Source organism: Dryobates pubescens, chromosome 4, assembly GCF_014839835.1.
Source record: "Dryobates pubescens isolate bDryPub1 chromosome 4, bDryPub1.pri, whole genome shotgun sequence".
In the NCBI taxonomy this organism is placed as follows: Eukaryota; Metazoa; Chordata; class Aves; order Piciformes; family Picidae; genus Dryobates; species Dryobates pubescens.
Genome location: NC_071615.1, coordinates 12,662,619 through 12,677,132, shown reverse-complemented (window position 1 = coordinate 12,677,132; position 14,514 = coordinate 12,662,619). Strand labels below are relative to the sequence as shown.

Sequence of the window (14,514 nt, the reverse complement as noted above, 5' to 3'; positions counted from 1 at the left end):
AATCTTACCACCCAAACTAGTACTGTCACAAAAGCCATGTAGGTCAAACATCACTACAGGAAAACAAACTTCTTGTTTCAGAATGCTCACACAGCAGCAGAGCAAATCTATCTATCTTGAAGACAGCTTCCTATTGTATTTTCATAGTAACCACACCTCTGACTGTGCCAGGAGGTGCACTTCTTCTGTATTTGACTGGCAGCACAATTATATTACTTCATAGGTACAATTCATTAGCTTGAGCTTTACTGAGTTTGTTCCCTTGCTGTTGCAAATATAATCTGTGTAATTTCTTCTATAAACTTAGGAAAGTCCATATAGGCTTAGAACTTTTTCTTTCTTTTTATTTTTCTTTTACTGGCACCACTATGCTTACCAGAAAATTCCAGAAAGTTTTCCTACATAATGACCAGTCTTCACTTTGTTATATCAGTATTTTCTGTGCTGAAATTGTTTTCCAATTTAAAACTTATTTCTTTCTGCAGTCGATATGCCTATGATGGGATATGGACTGTACAAAACCAGATCTCAGTCGTTGTTTTTCTAGCTACACAAATTAATTTTTACTCCTTTCTCATAAAAGATAAAGTGGCATCAACACTTCTACTGGAATCTTCTCTTCTGACATCCTTGTAGTTTTGCAGAGGAAGTACAAAATATCCATCAGTACATTGCTGACCACTGCACCTCAGATGTCTTTCTCCTCAGTTTACTCATGAGTCAAAGTCCCCAGGTTTGTTTTACATGGGAAGGAGAAGTGTTGTGTATTTTTCTTTTTAAGAACTATACCATTCTACTGGAATTCCATTTCTCTCCTAAAAGTCAAATCAACCAGTTCTTTCTGGATAACAATCCAACTCTGTGCTGTCTGTGCCTTCCAACTTTTGTTATTTTTTTGGTCAAGGTTGTTAATGGTAATATGAAACCAGAATGTTCCCAAATCAACTCCTGCAGGGCACAGTTATCAACTTCCTATCAACCCAATACTTCCCTCTTTCTGTTTCACCTGTGCTAATCTTAATCTTCTCCAGTTTTCTCACTATGGTAATACCATATGGTATTAAACCCAGATAGATTAGATGAGTTTTATTTCCATTGTTTAAGAAAGCCATTAGATCACCTAGTACAATGTTCCTTTTATAAAAGCCCATCCATTTCTCTTACATGCCTGTCAGTACTATCCTTTTTCTTCAGAATACATTCTAAAACCTTGTATTCTTACTAAGTCAAACGGGTGCTTCTCCCTAATTCATTTCTTCTGCACTCTACTACCCTTCCATGACATTGTAGCCAAAGGACTGCAACTTTATGTCCTGGTTGATGTGTATTTCTGGGATTTCAATTACCAAGCTGCCATCTGCATGCACTAAGCCCTCTGACTTCTGCTTACAATTAAATGACAGTAATTTTCCCTTCTGTGTGTTTCATACATTTTGCTGCGTCTCCAGCCATCAGCCGCAAACAGCTGCTATAACCTATCTAAACTGTATAGTGCTTTTGATCCTTCTGTGGTGCAGTCACCCGGAGGAAAAGCTTCGCTAAATTGCAACACTCTGTATGCCATGCATAGTCACTGAAAAATTGCACACATGCCTGTCTTGGGTTGTGTCAGTTTATGGTGGCAGGCTAAAGATATAAATGCCTCTATTTTTATATCCAGCTTTCAAAGTGTTTGCTCTGGAAAGCATCCGAGATCTACACAGTATCTGTTATTTACTGGACTTGCATAAGAATTGGCAGGAGACTTTAGAGGGACTTACCCTTTAAAAAGGGTTCTGGATGCTGTTTTCCAACATATTGCACTCATGTTGCTATCAAGTTTAAAAAGCTTATTTTAGTTATAGCAATAACATTTAGAAACACTTTGTTTGTCTTTGTATCAGTGTCATATACAGTATTATCTAAAGCACAGAATTCTAATCATGTTTCACTGGTTCCTTTATTTTCTTTTCCTGAAGTCTCATCCAAAAAATGCTTGATATTTCATCTTATTCATTACGTAATTTTTTACCATTCATCATTCTGGTTCTTTTTAAACCCAAAGAAGCAACTTCAAACATGCTATTTAGCAGTGCTTTATAGGCTATGAAAACAAGTCCATAATGACAGCTTAACAAAATTCTTTAAAATGGAAGTTAGTAACTTTAAAAAAAAAAAAACAAAACCCCCCCAAAATAACAACCCTTCCACACCTCTTCAATTCATACTGCTTGAACATCATGGTGTGAAACATTCTCCTCTTGCCATAGAATAACTTTGTTATCCTAAACTACAGAGGATTAATAGCCACATGAAATCAAAAGTGTTTTATGTACTTCCCAGCTTTATCTGAAAGTGCTGGATGAGGCTACAAACTGTGCACATCACTTACTTGATAAATTTTTAAATTAAAAAAACGGAATTAACAGGTCTGAATTTCTTAACTTGATTACTTCATAAAAGTAACCTTAAAATTGTTTCCTTGAAGAGATCTCCTATCTTGAGTTATAGATAATATGGTCTCTGGTCCTTCTCTTCTAAGTGCAAACAAGCATCTAGTAGGTCAACAAGCTACAGTGAATATATTAAGAAAATAGTCTTTCTGTCTCATCAAGCAAAATACTTTAGCTGTTTGAAGGTAGCAGCTTAATATCTTCAGAACTGTGCACACCACAATTTGATCTGTTTAGAGTGGTGTGGTTAAAATGCCTAATCCCTACCAGATGCAACTACATCAGGCTAAAGCAAGTTTTATGCCATAAGTCAATGAGAGCTGAAGGTTCTCAAAGTTATGTTACATACTCTGAGGCCTGAAAATGTGAGGAGGAGGAAGCCTTGGAAAGGACTCTGGCTGCACTCCACTGTTTTCAAAACATTCTTTCTATTTTATGTTGTAATAAAATGTGAAATTTGTCAGAGGAAATTAAAAGAATGAAGGAGCAATTACCCAGACACATCTTCTATAGAGACATGCTGTGCTGTTATTCTTTATTTCAAAAGTAACAAGGTATGCATCTGTTTTATTCTGCAGAAGACCAATTCCTTGTTTTAGCAAAGTGACTAGTCTATTATGAAATCCATAGGCAAAGGATTGAAGTTCTATCTAGAGTGCTTTTTCAATCAAGTTCAAGTACTCTGTTACTTTGTTGCTGCAATCATGTATCTATCTTATGCTGCCTACTTGAAAAGCTTTGGGCATGTATTCCTTTCAGTATTTTTATTTAATTCCCCATTAGGAACCTGACTCTTTACTTAGGAATCTAATTTCATGTGGTTTGTTTTCAATTAATTCATCATGTGTTTTCTCAGTGTGAAACCCAAATAATATCTTAATTTGTATATTGGAGAACTACGAAATGTATGCGTTGTACTTTGTGTCCAGCACTGATTTTGAACATAAACTTTGCAATATGTTTTCTATCTACTACAGTAATAAGAAAATCAAGAAGAGTAATTGCAGATCCTGACCTACTCTCCATGCTCTTTAAGACAGTAACATCTCCAGAGCACAAACAAAAACTATAGTCTAGTTTAATTTTACATTGCTTTATACAGTAAGAACTCAATACTCAATTCTGTCCTATCATTTGTTTGTGTCTTAATTTATAAATTGCAGCACACTTCCCTATGCAGAACCCTGGCTTTGCAAGTTTAAATATATAAGGAGATGTGTCTTCCAAATGGATACGTAAGAAAAAGAAAAGCATGAAAATAATGTCAGATTTCCTTTCTTTCTAAGTAACTCAAGAAAAGATAAAAACCTCACAGAAAAGTCACTTCATCTCTTAAGTAGTTAACTCCTTAGGCAGTATTTTAAAACTACAGGAGAGAACATCCAAATTATGTAGGAAACCTTACTTATATGGGCTTTTCTGGAGATAATGGAACTGGTGTCAACTATTGTTGTTTCAGTTAAGTTTAGCGCTAAAGAAGACTTTGCCCAGAATGAAGACAGACATTAAGTAATCAATAACAGATGGAATAAACCATGGATGTGACCTTTTAAACATCTGGGAAAGCTGTAGACCTTCTACAGGCCATAATGAATTTCAGTGACATGGCTTTACTACAGTCTATGGGAATTTCATCACTGCTAACTGCTAAGCCAAGGTTCTAGTCTATACACTCCCAAATAGAAAATGTAGTCACAGACACTCCTTTCCAACAACAAATGTATTCATTCTATGTGAAACGATACCCTATATTTCCAGATTGAAAAATATACTCTGAAAAAATGTTAACATTTCAAAACTCTACCTGTGTTGCTGTAGTAGTAGCATTTGGTGTTACTGGTGATGGTGAGTCACTTGGTTTTGGCTCACCAGGGGAAGCTGCTGAACCCTGGGATTCTTGGCTGGCTGGCTGATCTGGAGATAAAGCATCACTGCTGTCTTCATCAAATGAATAATCATCCAAAGCCTGTGGATAATTCTCTTGTCCAACTGCTAGAATGTTTACAAAGAAATAAACAAAACCATTATTTTTTTTTTAATTACACAAATTATATTTAGATAGTGGTGACAGAATTAGCTAATTGCTGGAAAACAATCAGTTTTCACAACAGTCTAAACATAAGGTACATGCATATTGTGTTTTTAATATAATGACAGCCATATTAAATCATATTCAAGTCGCCTTAGTAAGAGATTAAAAGCTATGTTCAACATATGTGGAGTGTATACAGACACCTATGCCAGATGAGTCATGACCACATGTTTGATTATTTTGTCAAAGTTTTTATGAAGAAGCAAGTCTTTTCAAAGACAGTATTGTATAACTACATAATTCTAGCTTAGTTTTGAATATAAAAAGGGTAACTTAAATTAAATGATAACAGAGTTTAGGACTCAGAAGCTGAAAGAATAATTAGTAATAAACTTTGAGTATGTTTTCTTCTAGTGAACTTTACCCTCAAGAATTAAATTGTTTTCCACAATGCCATACAGATAACAGATAGAAGCTGTGGCCCTTCTACTTGCCTATAATTGCCTCTTTAACGCTGGAGTCTACAGGAAGAATATTTTTTTCTACTAGTTCCATAGGGCCAGGCCGCTGAGCAATCTTCTCATTGAGATCATCTGCTAACCGCGCTCTCTTCAGTTTCATCTGAGTTGCTTGTAGTGAAGGCTCTGCAAAGGTCTCTAAAAAGACATGCTGATTTAAATGTTCTGGTCCCTCTTTTCTCCAGTATCATGACAAACAACATTGTCCTGTCATTGCGATAACCACTCCATTTGTATATAAACCAGGCAAGCATTATTCTGAAAATTCTCAAACTAATAATCCATTATGAGTAGATGATGTTCATCCTCATGATCATGTTTTTCTATAAAAGTAACCTCTTTTTTAACACCAATAATTCTTTTATTAAACATTTGTATAATGTCCAACAATAAAGCAGGGGCTATAAACCAAATGCTAATATGTCTGTTGATTCTTGGGGATTCTCTCTGGACAAACATCTTGGAGAGTTTATCTTTAAAAAAAAGCTTCCAGCACAAATTTGAGTCTTCAAAATTTTGTCTGAATAAAAACATGGAGATAGCCTGTCAATATGGATGTGAAGTACCAGTACAGAGACTCCTATCTGGAGTCAAATGTGTTTTTTGAAAACTAGTGGCTACTAAATTGACTTGGAGTATGGTTATTTGGTAATTTCTGTATTTGGTAAGATTATGCTGAAACACACTAATACAGACCCATTCATAGAGAGACATGAGCAACTATGACTTAAGCAACAAGGAAAAGAGCAAGGCAGGGTGAAAAAATTAAGTTTATTAAATATTGTTTAGGGGGGTGGTGGAAAAGTACAAGGCTGTCAGGTCATATTAGAGTATGACTACAAATTGAAGCAATACATACACTATGTGTATATATACCATGATGTAATCACCATTACAGAATAAAAGCAATATGCAATTGCAAAGGAATACATAGTAGAGAATACTTTCATTGCCATAGATGTATCTATTGCAACAGCCACTGTAAGAGCAGAGAAATAAAGCATATACACCTTTTGAACTAATTATTATCAAAACCTAAGAAAATTGAGTGTTCATTCTAATATTAGCTCCAAAAATACATACAGCTGAGCACCTACCTTCAAGGATGTGCATTCTGACCAGCTCAGACCGGTCTGGCCTACTGCGAATCTTGTGCTTCAAAAAATTTTCAGTCTTTAAAGAAATGAGGAAATAGCATTAGTTACTGTTTAGTAGAAAAGTCAAAGTAGTTTAATCAATCACTGATGCCCAGTCAATAAACAGATGCAGTTGCATTCAGTTAGTTTTAACATTGCTGTTAGCACAAGGGCAGTGGAGGGTTTTGTTTGTTTTGCTCTGAAATGAAGCAGTGCTAATGAATTTCTATCTTTGCCAAACAAGTTGGGAATGTTTCTGGATTTAATCCCATACCACCACCCAAAATCATAATGGTATAGATCTGCTACAGAAATATTGCACAAGCATAATTTACTCAAGTAGGAGGTAGCTCTGTAATACATTATGACCATAAGTTTACCCCCCCCACACCTTAAATCTTAAGGATTTAAGGTGTTCCTTAAATTTAAGGATTTAGAAGATTTAAGGAAGATTTAAGGAAGTTCCTCTTAGCTTTGACACCAATAATTTATTTTATTATATAAAAGCACATGCTGTTACTGTAGTGGTAATATGTTTTCATGTACTCAGAGAATTTAGTATCTCATACAACTAAATATCCATTTTCAGATATTAGTAACAAGTTTACACAAAGTGGTTTACCCTGGCTCGCTCCAGGCTCTTTATCTGCTCATGGAATGCAGCTGGACTTTTCAAAGCTGTGAAGGGAGAGCAAGAGTTAAACTGACAGGAAATGATTTCCAAAAGAAGTATCAGTATGTGTGTATGGGTACTTAATACCATCTGAGAGTTGTGTTTGTATCTGACTAGGCTCATATTTGACTCATGATACTTACATTTAAGAGATACTTACATTTAAGAGATGAGGAACAGTCCTATGCAGAATATTTAAAATAATTGATTTTAACAGATAGTGCCATATAACAGTTAACTTTTTCACTATGTACACCAAGGCCTATTCACTGAAACTGTTCCACAGTACAAATTTTATGAGATAAAGGTTCAGAATGCCAAAATACCATTTCACTAGTTCCACTGTATTTACTGTCTATACCTCATACTTACTGCTGGTAGAGAGAAATGGACAGCCCCTTAGTAACTATTTGTGCTGATTTAAAAAAAATAGTTAAAAAACTGTAGGAGACTCAAATGTTCAGATTAGAGAACAGAATTCTGGTTAGCTGCTAAAGAGCCAAAAGAGTCAAAAACCCCTATTTTTAGCCAGAAATAGGAATTGTAGAGTGCTTCATGGACTGTGGAAAGGAAGTGAAATGGCAGCAGGCATAATCCATCTTATTTGCCACACTTTTGGCAGAGATAAGATTCTACAAAACAAAATATTCAACACTTTCTGAGAGTTTAGAAGTTTTTTCCCTGGTTTCACTCTAAAAGAAATAGATAATTCTGTGCCTGAAGATAATCAGCAGTGCAGACCCAGGAAGGTCTGGGAAGATGCTTTAGCAAAAAAATCAGAAGCCTGCTGTATACACCAAAATTTTCAAGAAGAGATTAGCTCTAAGACAGTGTGCTTTCAGGCTAGAATTCACCAGTGCACACTGCCTGTTTATAATAACTTGATATAATGCTGATATGTTTTCAGTGGCTGGGCGTTTTATTTAAGAAAAATTACTTTTTACAATTGAATTTTTAGACAAGTTGGACGTATTATATTGGGCCCAGTCATATTGTACACTGTACACTTGGGGATTCTTGATTTTTTTCTGTGCACCCCTCATTCTGAGGGCAAACTGATCTCCAAAACTAGTTATACTAAACAATGAGAAGTCATTGGGAGCCCAGGTGGAGGAACACCAAAATATCTCTAAGAAAAGAACTGACTGCACTTGAATTCTAGGTCACTAAATAACCACGCTGAGGAGGACCCTCTTGTGATTTCTAAATTGATTTAAAGTACCGTAAGTGCTACTGCTGAAACAACCATAATCTCTAACAGACTGAAATCAATAAAGGATAAAATGGACTCTGGTAATAGAGTGAAATTGCATAAAGCATGCCAATGACTTACTTCCAAAATACAAGTGCTGTGAGTTCAGGTATAAGTATGTAACAAATACCCAAATTTATAAGCATTATTTGCTTGTCAAAGCAGCATGATCTGCAATTAAGTCGTAGTGGTAAAAGTGAGCTAAAGATAAAAACACTTTACTGAAGAATTGATAACTTCTTGCAATGCTATCAAGGATGGTAGGTAGGCAGGCCAGAATTGTAAGCTCAGCATTACAGAATCCCCAAATCATAAGTATATCTCCAATTGTGTTTATGAACTTAGTGACAGTGCTGCCTTAGTGAGACACTTCACACTAAGGTGATCAGCAACATCTTAACTCTTCCAAAGACAGCATCTAAAGGCATTAATTGAATTTTTTACCACTATCTTTGTTTTGGAAGGGAATACAAAACTCTTACACCAATTTAGACAGTTTACCAACCGCAGCAAATTCATTGGGAACTTCTGGCAGCTGGCAAAAATATTCTAAAACCAAAACAGACCACAAAAACCTCTTCCGGCATTCCTAGAAATGTATTCGTAATTGGAAGAAAAGCCAGGCACAGAAGCTTCTGCATGAGGTTGTATGATCCAATGTATGATGCCCAGCTTAATCCACTACCTTGTGTCCTATTACATCACATCATGGTGCCTAAGTCACAGCTTCTGTGAATCCTTTGGCTTTGGCAGTCCTAACCATCCTGGTCTTTAAGGATTGCTGGCTTTGTTACTGATCACCAGTCATTTATATAATTCAATTTATTTCAGAAAGATTAGTCATAATTTAAAGAGAGAAAATAAAAGGAGAATCAGATTATGTCTGCAAATCCTTACATTTTCAACACAATGGCTATTTTAATTGAAACCTTACATAAGGACAATGAATTTACTTCATGCTCATTTAGATTGGCAAAAGGATCCCACAAGTAATTTCAAATGATAAAGTTATTTTTAATCATTCTCACATATATGCTTCATTAGTTCACATGTTCAGTTCATAATTAATACAGTATAGTAATGCAAATTACTGGAATAACAAGACTTACGTGGCATGATGCCCTGGTCCACTAGCTGTTCTCGTGTCCGTCTTTGTTGTAGCCTCAGCTGAAGAACTGACAAAAAAGAGACAATGGTTCATTTATATGTAAGCATATTATCCCTTGGAAAGTACAAAAAATCCCAACACTCAAAAAATACCAAATATTTCTACATTAGAAATATTTTTTATACATATACTTAGACCTGATAGTAACCTCTAAGACACTATCATTATGGATCAACTGCTAGTAAAATAGTTTGGAGTGATTGTCTCCAATGACTACTTATAGTGGAGCTGCTGCTTTTTTGGTCACATTTGATAAAGGGATGTTTCACATGTACCTCCACATTTCCTACCAGCTAGGCCTCATAAGAGGTGTTAAGTATACATCTAAATCTAGGATTATTTTTTTTTGCCTTGTAAAATTATTTTTAGATAATGAATTCAATAAAATACCATGATGCATGAAAAGTTTATATCATAAACTGCAACACATGACTACTTTACACCAGCCACCTTACATGTCTTAAAGCAATCTTGAATGACTGCACTATGCCAAAGAAGAAATAATGTTTGCAGAGCATCAAGAAAAAAAAAAAAAGATTAAAGATGTAATATTGACAATCATAAATTCTTCCTTGGTAGCTTATTATGGCTGCATGATTATGACATGCTGTTTCCATTGTATTTCACAAGGAAGCAAAACAAACTAATGCATTGTTCAATACATCAAAATGAATGTAATTTCTAAAAAATCAAGTTAAGGACAAAGTTCATTGTTTTCAGTATTTAAAAGGAACCAGCTTATTTCCTGTTCTAAAGTACAGGAAGGATACTCTTCTGGCTAAAGCATTAAGACTGGGAATAGCAAGTCCTGAAAACAAGGACATTATTTTCTTGTCTCACAAAAACATTGAGAATTTAAATGCAAACATTTCAGGGCTGTGGTACAGCAGTTCAGACTTTATTGTTATGCAAGAATTACAAGAAACAAAGGTAGGAGAATGCAAAAGTAACAACACTGAAATGTAAATTGATGGAAAGTAATTGAAGATTTATTGAGTTTCTCTGGAAATCTGAAAATACCTGCTTTAATTATTGAATTGTGTTTTCCAAGTAATATTAAATGACTGTAGAAAGCTAACTAAGAATTCTTTTGTAATAGTTCAAATTATTTCTTTTTGATTATCCTTAATTTCACATGGCTTCATGTAAGCTGTGACCTCTTCCTAATGACATCTCTAACTAGTAGATGCAAACTTGTGCTGCCTTAAGTCTTGCACCAACTCAAATGCTGCTTTTTTCAGCAGCGCTTTCTAAGTTGAGTTTGCTGTATGGAAAGGGGTGAAAAGCATGTCCTGCACTGGGGAGGAATGTTATCCATACAGCTGTATTTGGTCCAAATGTACACCATACTTTAGGCTTTCTTGAAATAGTAAACACACTACAAATGTGTCCAACAAATCATTTACCTACTTACAAGTCAGTTTTAAACATATATCTCTCTGTTTCAGGGTTATGGTCTTGAAAAAAATTATGTGCTCCAGCATCAGTCATGCCTACAGTAGAGCTGATATACATCATCAGACAGTAAGTAAACCAGAATCAGTATTTTTTTCATTCCATCACCTGGAACACAGTAGATCAACAAGGAAAAGCTGGTAATATCACAACAAGTGCAGGATGTATCACTGATGTACTTTACCTACCGACATGATAGGCAAGTCTAGTATTGAAAAGAAAAAGCCACATTTGTGCTATGTGGTATTGCTGATTTCTAATATGCTTTTTATTCACTTTCTTTACTGTGCATTATCATAAAGCCTGTTTAGTAGGTGTAGCTGGTTCAGCTAGGGCTACCTAATCTACCTAATCAGAATGGCCTCACACTGCAATCTGACAATACCAGTAAGCTAAATAAGTACTCCAACACTTCTAATACATATTCTTCTGCATTCCCCTAAACTGAACTTTAAAAAGAGACTGCCTGAGGTACATCCAGCTGCTGAAATTTCTCCTGGAAAACATCAACCAAATGAAAAAGCCTCAAAAAAAAGTGTATCAAAGTTTCTGTGTCGAGGCCCTATTTTGAACCCCATTTCAAAAGCACTACTAAGGTGAAAGTGTCAGGAATATACCACATGTGTCCAAAGAGGAATACACTTTGCACACTGTAAGTGAGCTGGTATTGACTTGTTGAATGTGATGCAGTTCCTGCAGCTTCTTGTTTGTGCTATCTAGAATGAGGTGTGTCAGAAAGGGGGAAAGGCTGTGCCTCCCACTGACATCACCATGGCCTACACCATGGAAGCATCAACTCTATAGAAAAAACCACAACAGTGGATGTGTTACTTATGTTTGTGATGGTGTGATTCCTGTCAGTTCTTAAAAATTAATGCTGCCTGCCCATGGCCATGGCCATGATGTGTTATTTGCTCAGAAAATGGAGGACAGAGACTAAACCAAATTTCTTTAGCAAATAGTATCAATAAGAATGAGGTAGTTCATCTCTTATTTTTCAACTGGTTTCAACTAATTCTTTAATGAAATTTAACTCCAAATGTAAATTATGGGAAGTGCTGCTACATAATTTATGAATGCATTAGATCTGTGATTTGTGGCTTCAATTATGATTAGGTATTTGCCTTAAGCTTTGCAGAAAAAAAATTACAAGAGAATCTGCAGGATTGTAACAGGATGAGAACAATAAGAATGTACCTGCATATAAACCATATGTGCTCAGGTGGGAAGTTGTAGCAGTTTTCAGTAAACACATACAGAACAAACAGTTACTGTCTCTCATAACACTTCTTGCCTGCCCATCATCTCTTGACCTACCACTGGGCTTCACAGAGCACATCAGGGATGGTTTTTGAAGTCATGAAAACTGTGGGTGGACTGAAGAAATTATATATATAGAAAACATAGAACATGCAGTTACTCACTTTATTTAATAAACATCAGAACTTTACACAGTAAAGAAAAGACAGCCTGTATAGCATGACTAATAGGGAAGAACCGCAGAGGGAATACTAGAGAAGAGATGACTCATAGTTAGAAAGATGGTCTGAGAAGATAATCATTGCAGATTTTGACTTGACCAGAGCAAGAAGGTTAAATACAAACAAAGCTGGATGAAAACCAGATGTTTGCTTTTGCAAATAACTCCAAAATTAAGCAGCTTAAAAAAAAGTTTAGTGTCTGATTATGGTCTGTTTTTTGCTTGCCCTCCCCCCCCCAAATATTGTGCAGTTGAATGCATTATTAAAGAAACTTTCTAAATTGAAAGTAATTGCAAATAAAAAACATTAAATATATTATTTTTAAAAGCTGGGGGGGAGTGAAGTGCTTTTCCAAAGAAAACAGATTGGGGAAACGCTAACATTTCAATAAAAGACATAATGACCTAAACCACTTTTAGCTTCCACAGTGACAAAAAAAAAACAAACAACAAAAAACAAACCCAAAAACCAGTGCTGTTTCGAAGGAAGAAATGGTAGCATCTGTACATGAACTGCATAGCTATATCTAATCAAAGAGGATATTTGGCGTGCAGGTCTATGTGTCAGAGCAGATGGTCACACTACAGTCAGTAATGACCTTTATATTGTCATTGTAGTTAGAATGACTGAGTCCTACAACTGACCAGAAAGAAGTTACAGATTTGTATCTTTATGCATGAGGACAAACCTGAAGTGGGCATGGCATAAAGGAAGGGAATAGGAAGGAGGCTTGTGAAAAGCTTAAAAGGAAATGGGGACCCACAAAAAGCAGCTCAAAGAACAGCAAAAAAATGGAGGACAGGAGTAATGGAAACTAAATCACAAGTTTTCAGTAAGGAAACTATGATTGCATTATCTTCAAAGATAAGGATGAATGATGTGAGAATGGAGCACAGCTTTGCACTTTTGGCAAAGAATTTCTGATCTGTTTCAGTGAGAAACTCTATAGAACAGCGTGCAGGTTGGTGTAGATGTAATTAAAATAATACAGACTTTCTTTTATATAAATCTATATAGCAAAAGATTACTAGAACAGTCAGTAACACACAAAGAGATAAATATAGTAAAGATGGATACGAGGACACAGATTCCAAGAAATATTAAAAACCACTGAGGTATTAACCAAAGTTATACTTGACTATTCTACTGGTTTGGGTGTTTTGGTGGGGACTTGCTGATGTTTGTTATTTTTTTCTTTACTACAAAGAACTATTTACAGACAAAGCAGCGTGGAATCTGTGGAAGGGATAATTCTTCATGGGGTGGTACTTACTCAAACACTGTGTTGAACAGATTGCTCTTATCCACTTCTAAATGGAATGGACATGATGGTGCAAAACTCATGCACCATCTGTTAAACAAGGCATTTTATCATTCTGAAACATTTCTTTGTAGCAGTGAATTCTATAAAGTTTGTAGCCTGTGTTTTCAAACAGTGGATACTGTTCAGGTTCACATACATTGTGCCCTGAAGAGGCACAAATATTAAGAATAATCAAAATAAGCAGACCCTTAATAGCTTGCTGAAGGCTGTGCTGGTTTCAATACAGGAAAGCTGCCACAAATAGGCACTTAAGCAAGTACACATCCCATTCTCTGTAAGACTCTCTGAAAGATAAAAAGCCTAGAGCAGCCCAGCCAAGTCTTAGTCTGAATGGCAGAATAAATGAAAGTAAAAAGTGTATTACTAAATCACTTAAAAAAACAGCTACGTTAAAGTTGAGAAACCGATTTCTGTTACAGATCTGTAATTTGTATCCTATGGAAAAGAAATCTCAAAGGAGTGCTATATAATCACAAGCACTGGAATGTAAAGAGGCCAAAAATAAATGGGTAGTTGTCCTGCAGGAACAATGCTATCTACACTGATTGACAAGCTTTCACCACTGCTTCTTGTCTTGAAAAAAACCAGAACTTGTACTGTGCACAGTTTCAGCACTAATAATTCTATATCACATTTAAATTTTATTTTTATGAAACATAAAATGAAACAGCAAATAGTTGTTGCCTTTTAACAATTACACAGATGAAACAGACCATCAAGCAGGGGTACATGAAATACCATGCCTTTTACATGACACCATGAAAAACAAAAAAGAATCAAGATTTTTTAATGTTCCTTATGTAATCATCTCATTATTTCTTCCAAAGTTAAAATCCAGTGGATATTAGCTATTTAAGCCCTTAAAACTGTATGTAATAAAAGGGAAAATGCAATGTCCAACATTCCTGCATACTCCCTTGGAAATTTCCAAGAGCAGTAGAAACTGTGGTGCAAGCTGCTAGGCTGGCTGCCATGGAAACAGACAGTGCTGGAAACAGGGCCCTTTCCTTTAAATTAAGAGCTGTTGCACAGAAAATACTTCA

General features: G+C 35.6%; 1 protein-coding gene across 2 annotated transcripts in view; it reads right to left on the bottom strand.

Moving 5' to 3' along the window:
- Positions 1 to 14,514, bottom strand: part of MRTFB (myocardin related transcription factor B) — a 68,254-nt gene that overhangs the window by 16,552 nt on the left and 37,188 nt on the right. For both annotated transcript variants that reach the window (XM_054180606.1, XM_054180607.1), the window contains 5 exons: positions 9,153 to 9,218; positions 6,741 to 6,796; positions 6,080 to 6,155; positions 4,959 to 5,120; positions 4,237 to 4,424 (listed from right to left, as the gene is read on the bottom strand). In XM_054180606.1, coding sequence (XP_054036581.1) covers positions 4,237 to 4,424; positions 4,959 to 5,120; positions 6,080 to 6,155; positions 6,741 to 6,796; positions 9,153 to 9,218 — 548 coding nt within the window. The remainder of the gene's footprint in view (positions 1 to 4,236; positions 4,425 to 4,958; positions 5,121 to 6,079; positions 6,156 to 6,740; positions 6,797 to 9,152; positions 9,219 to 14,514) is intronic.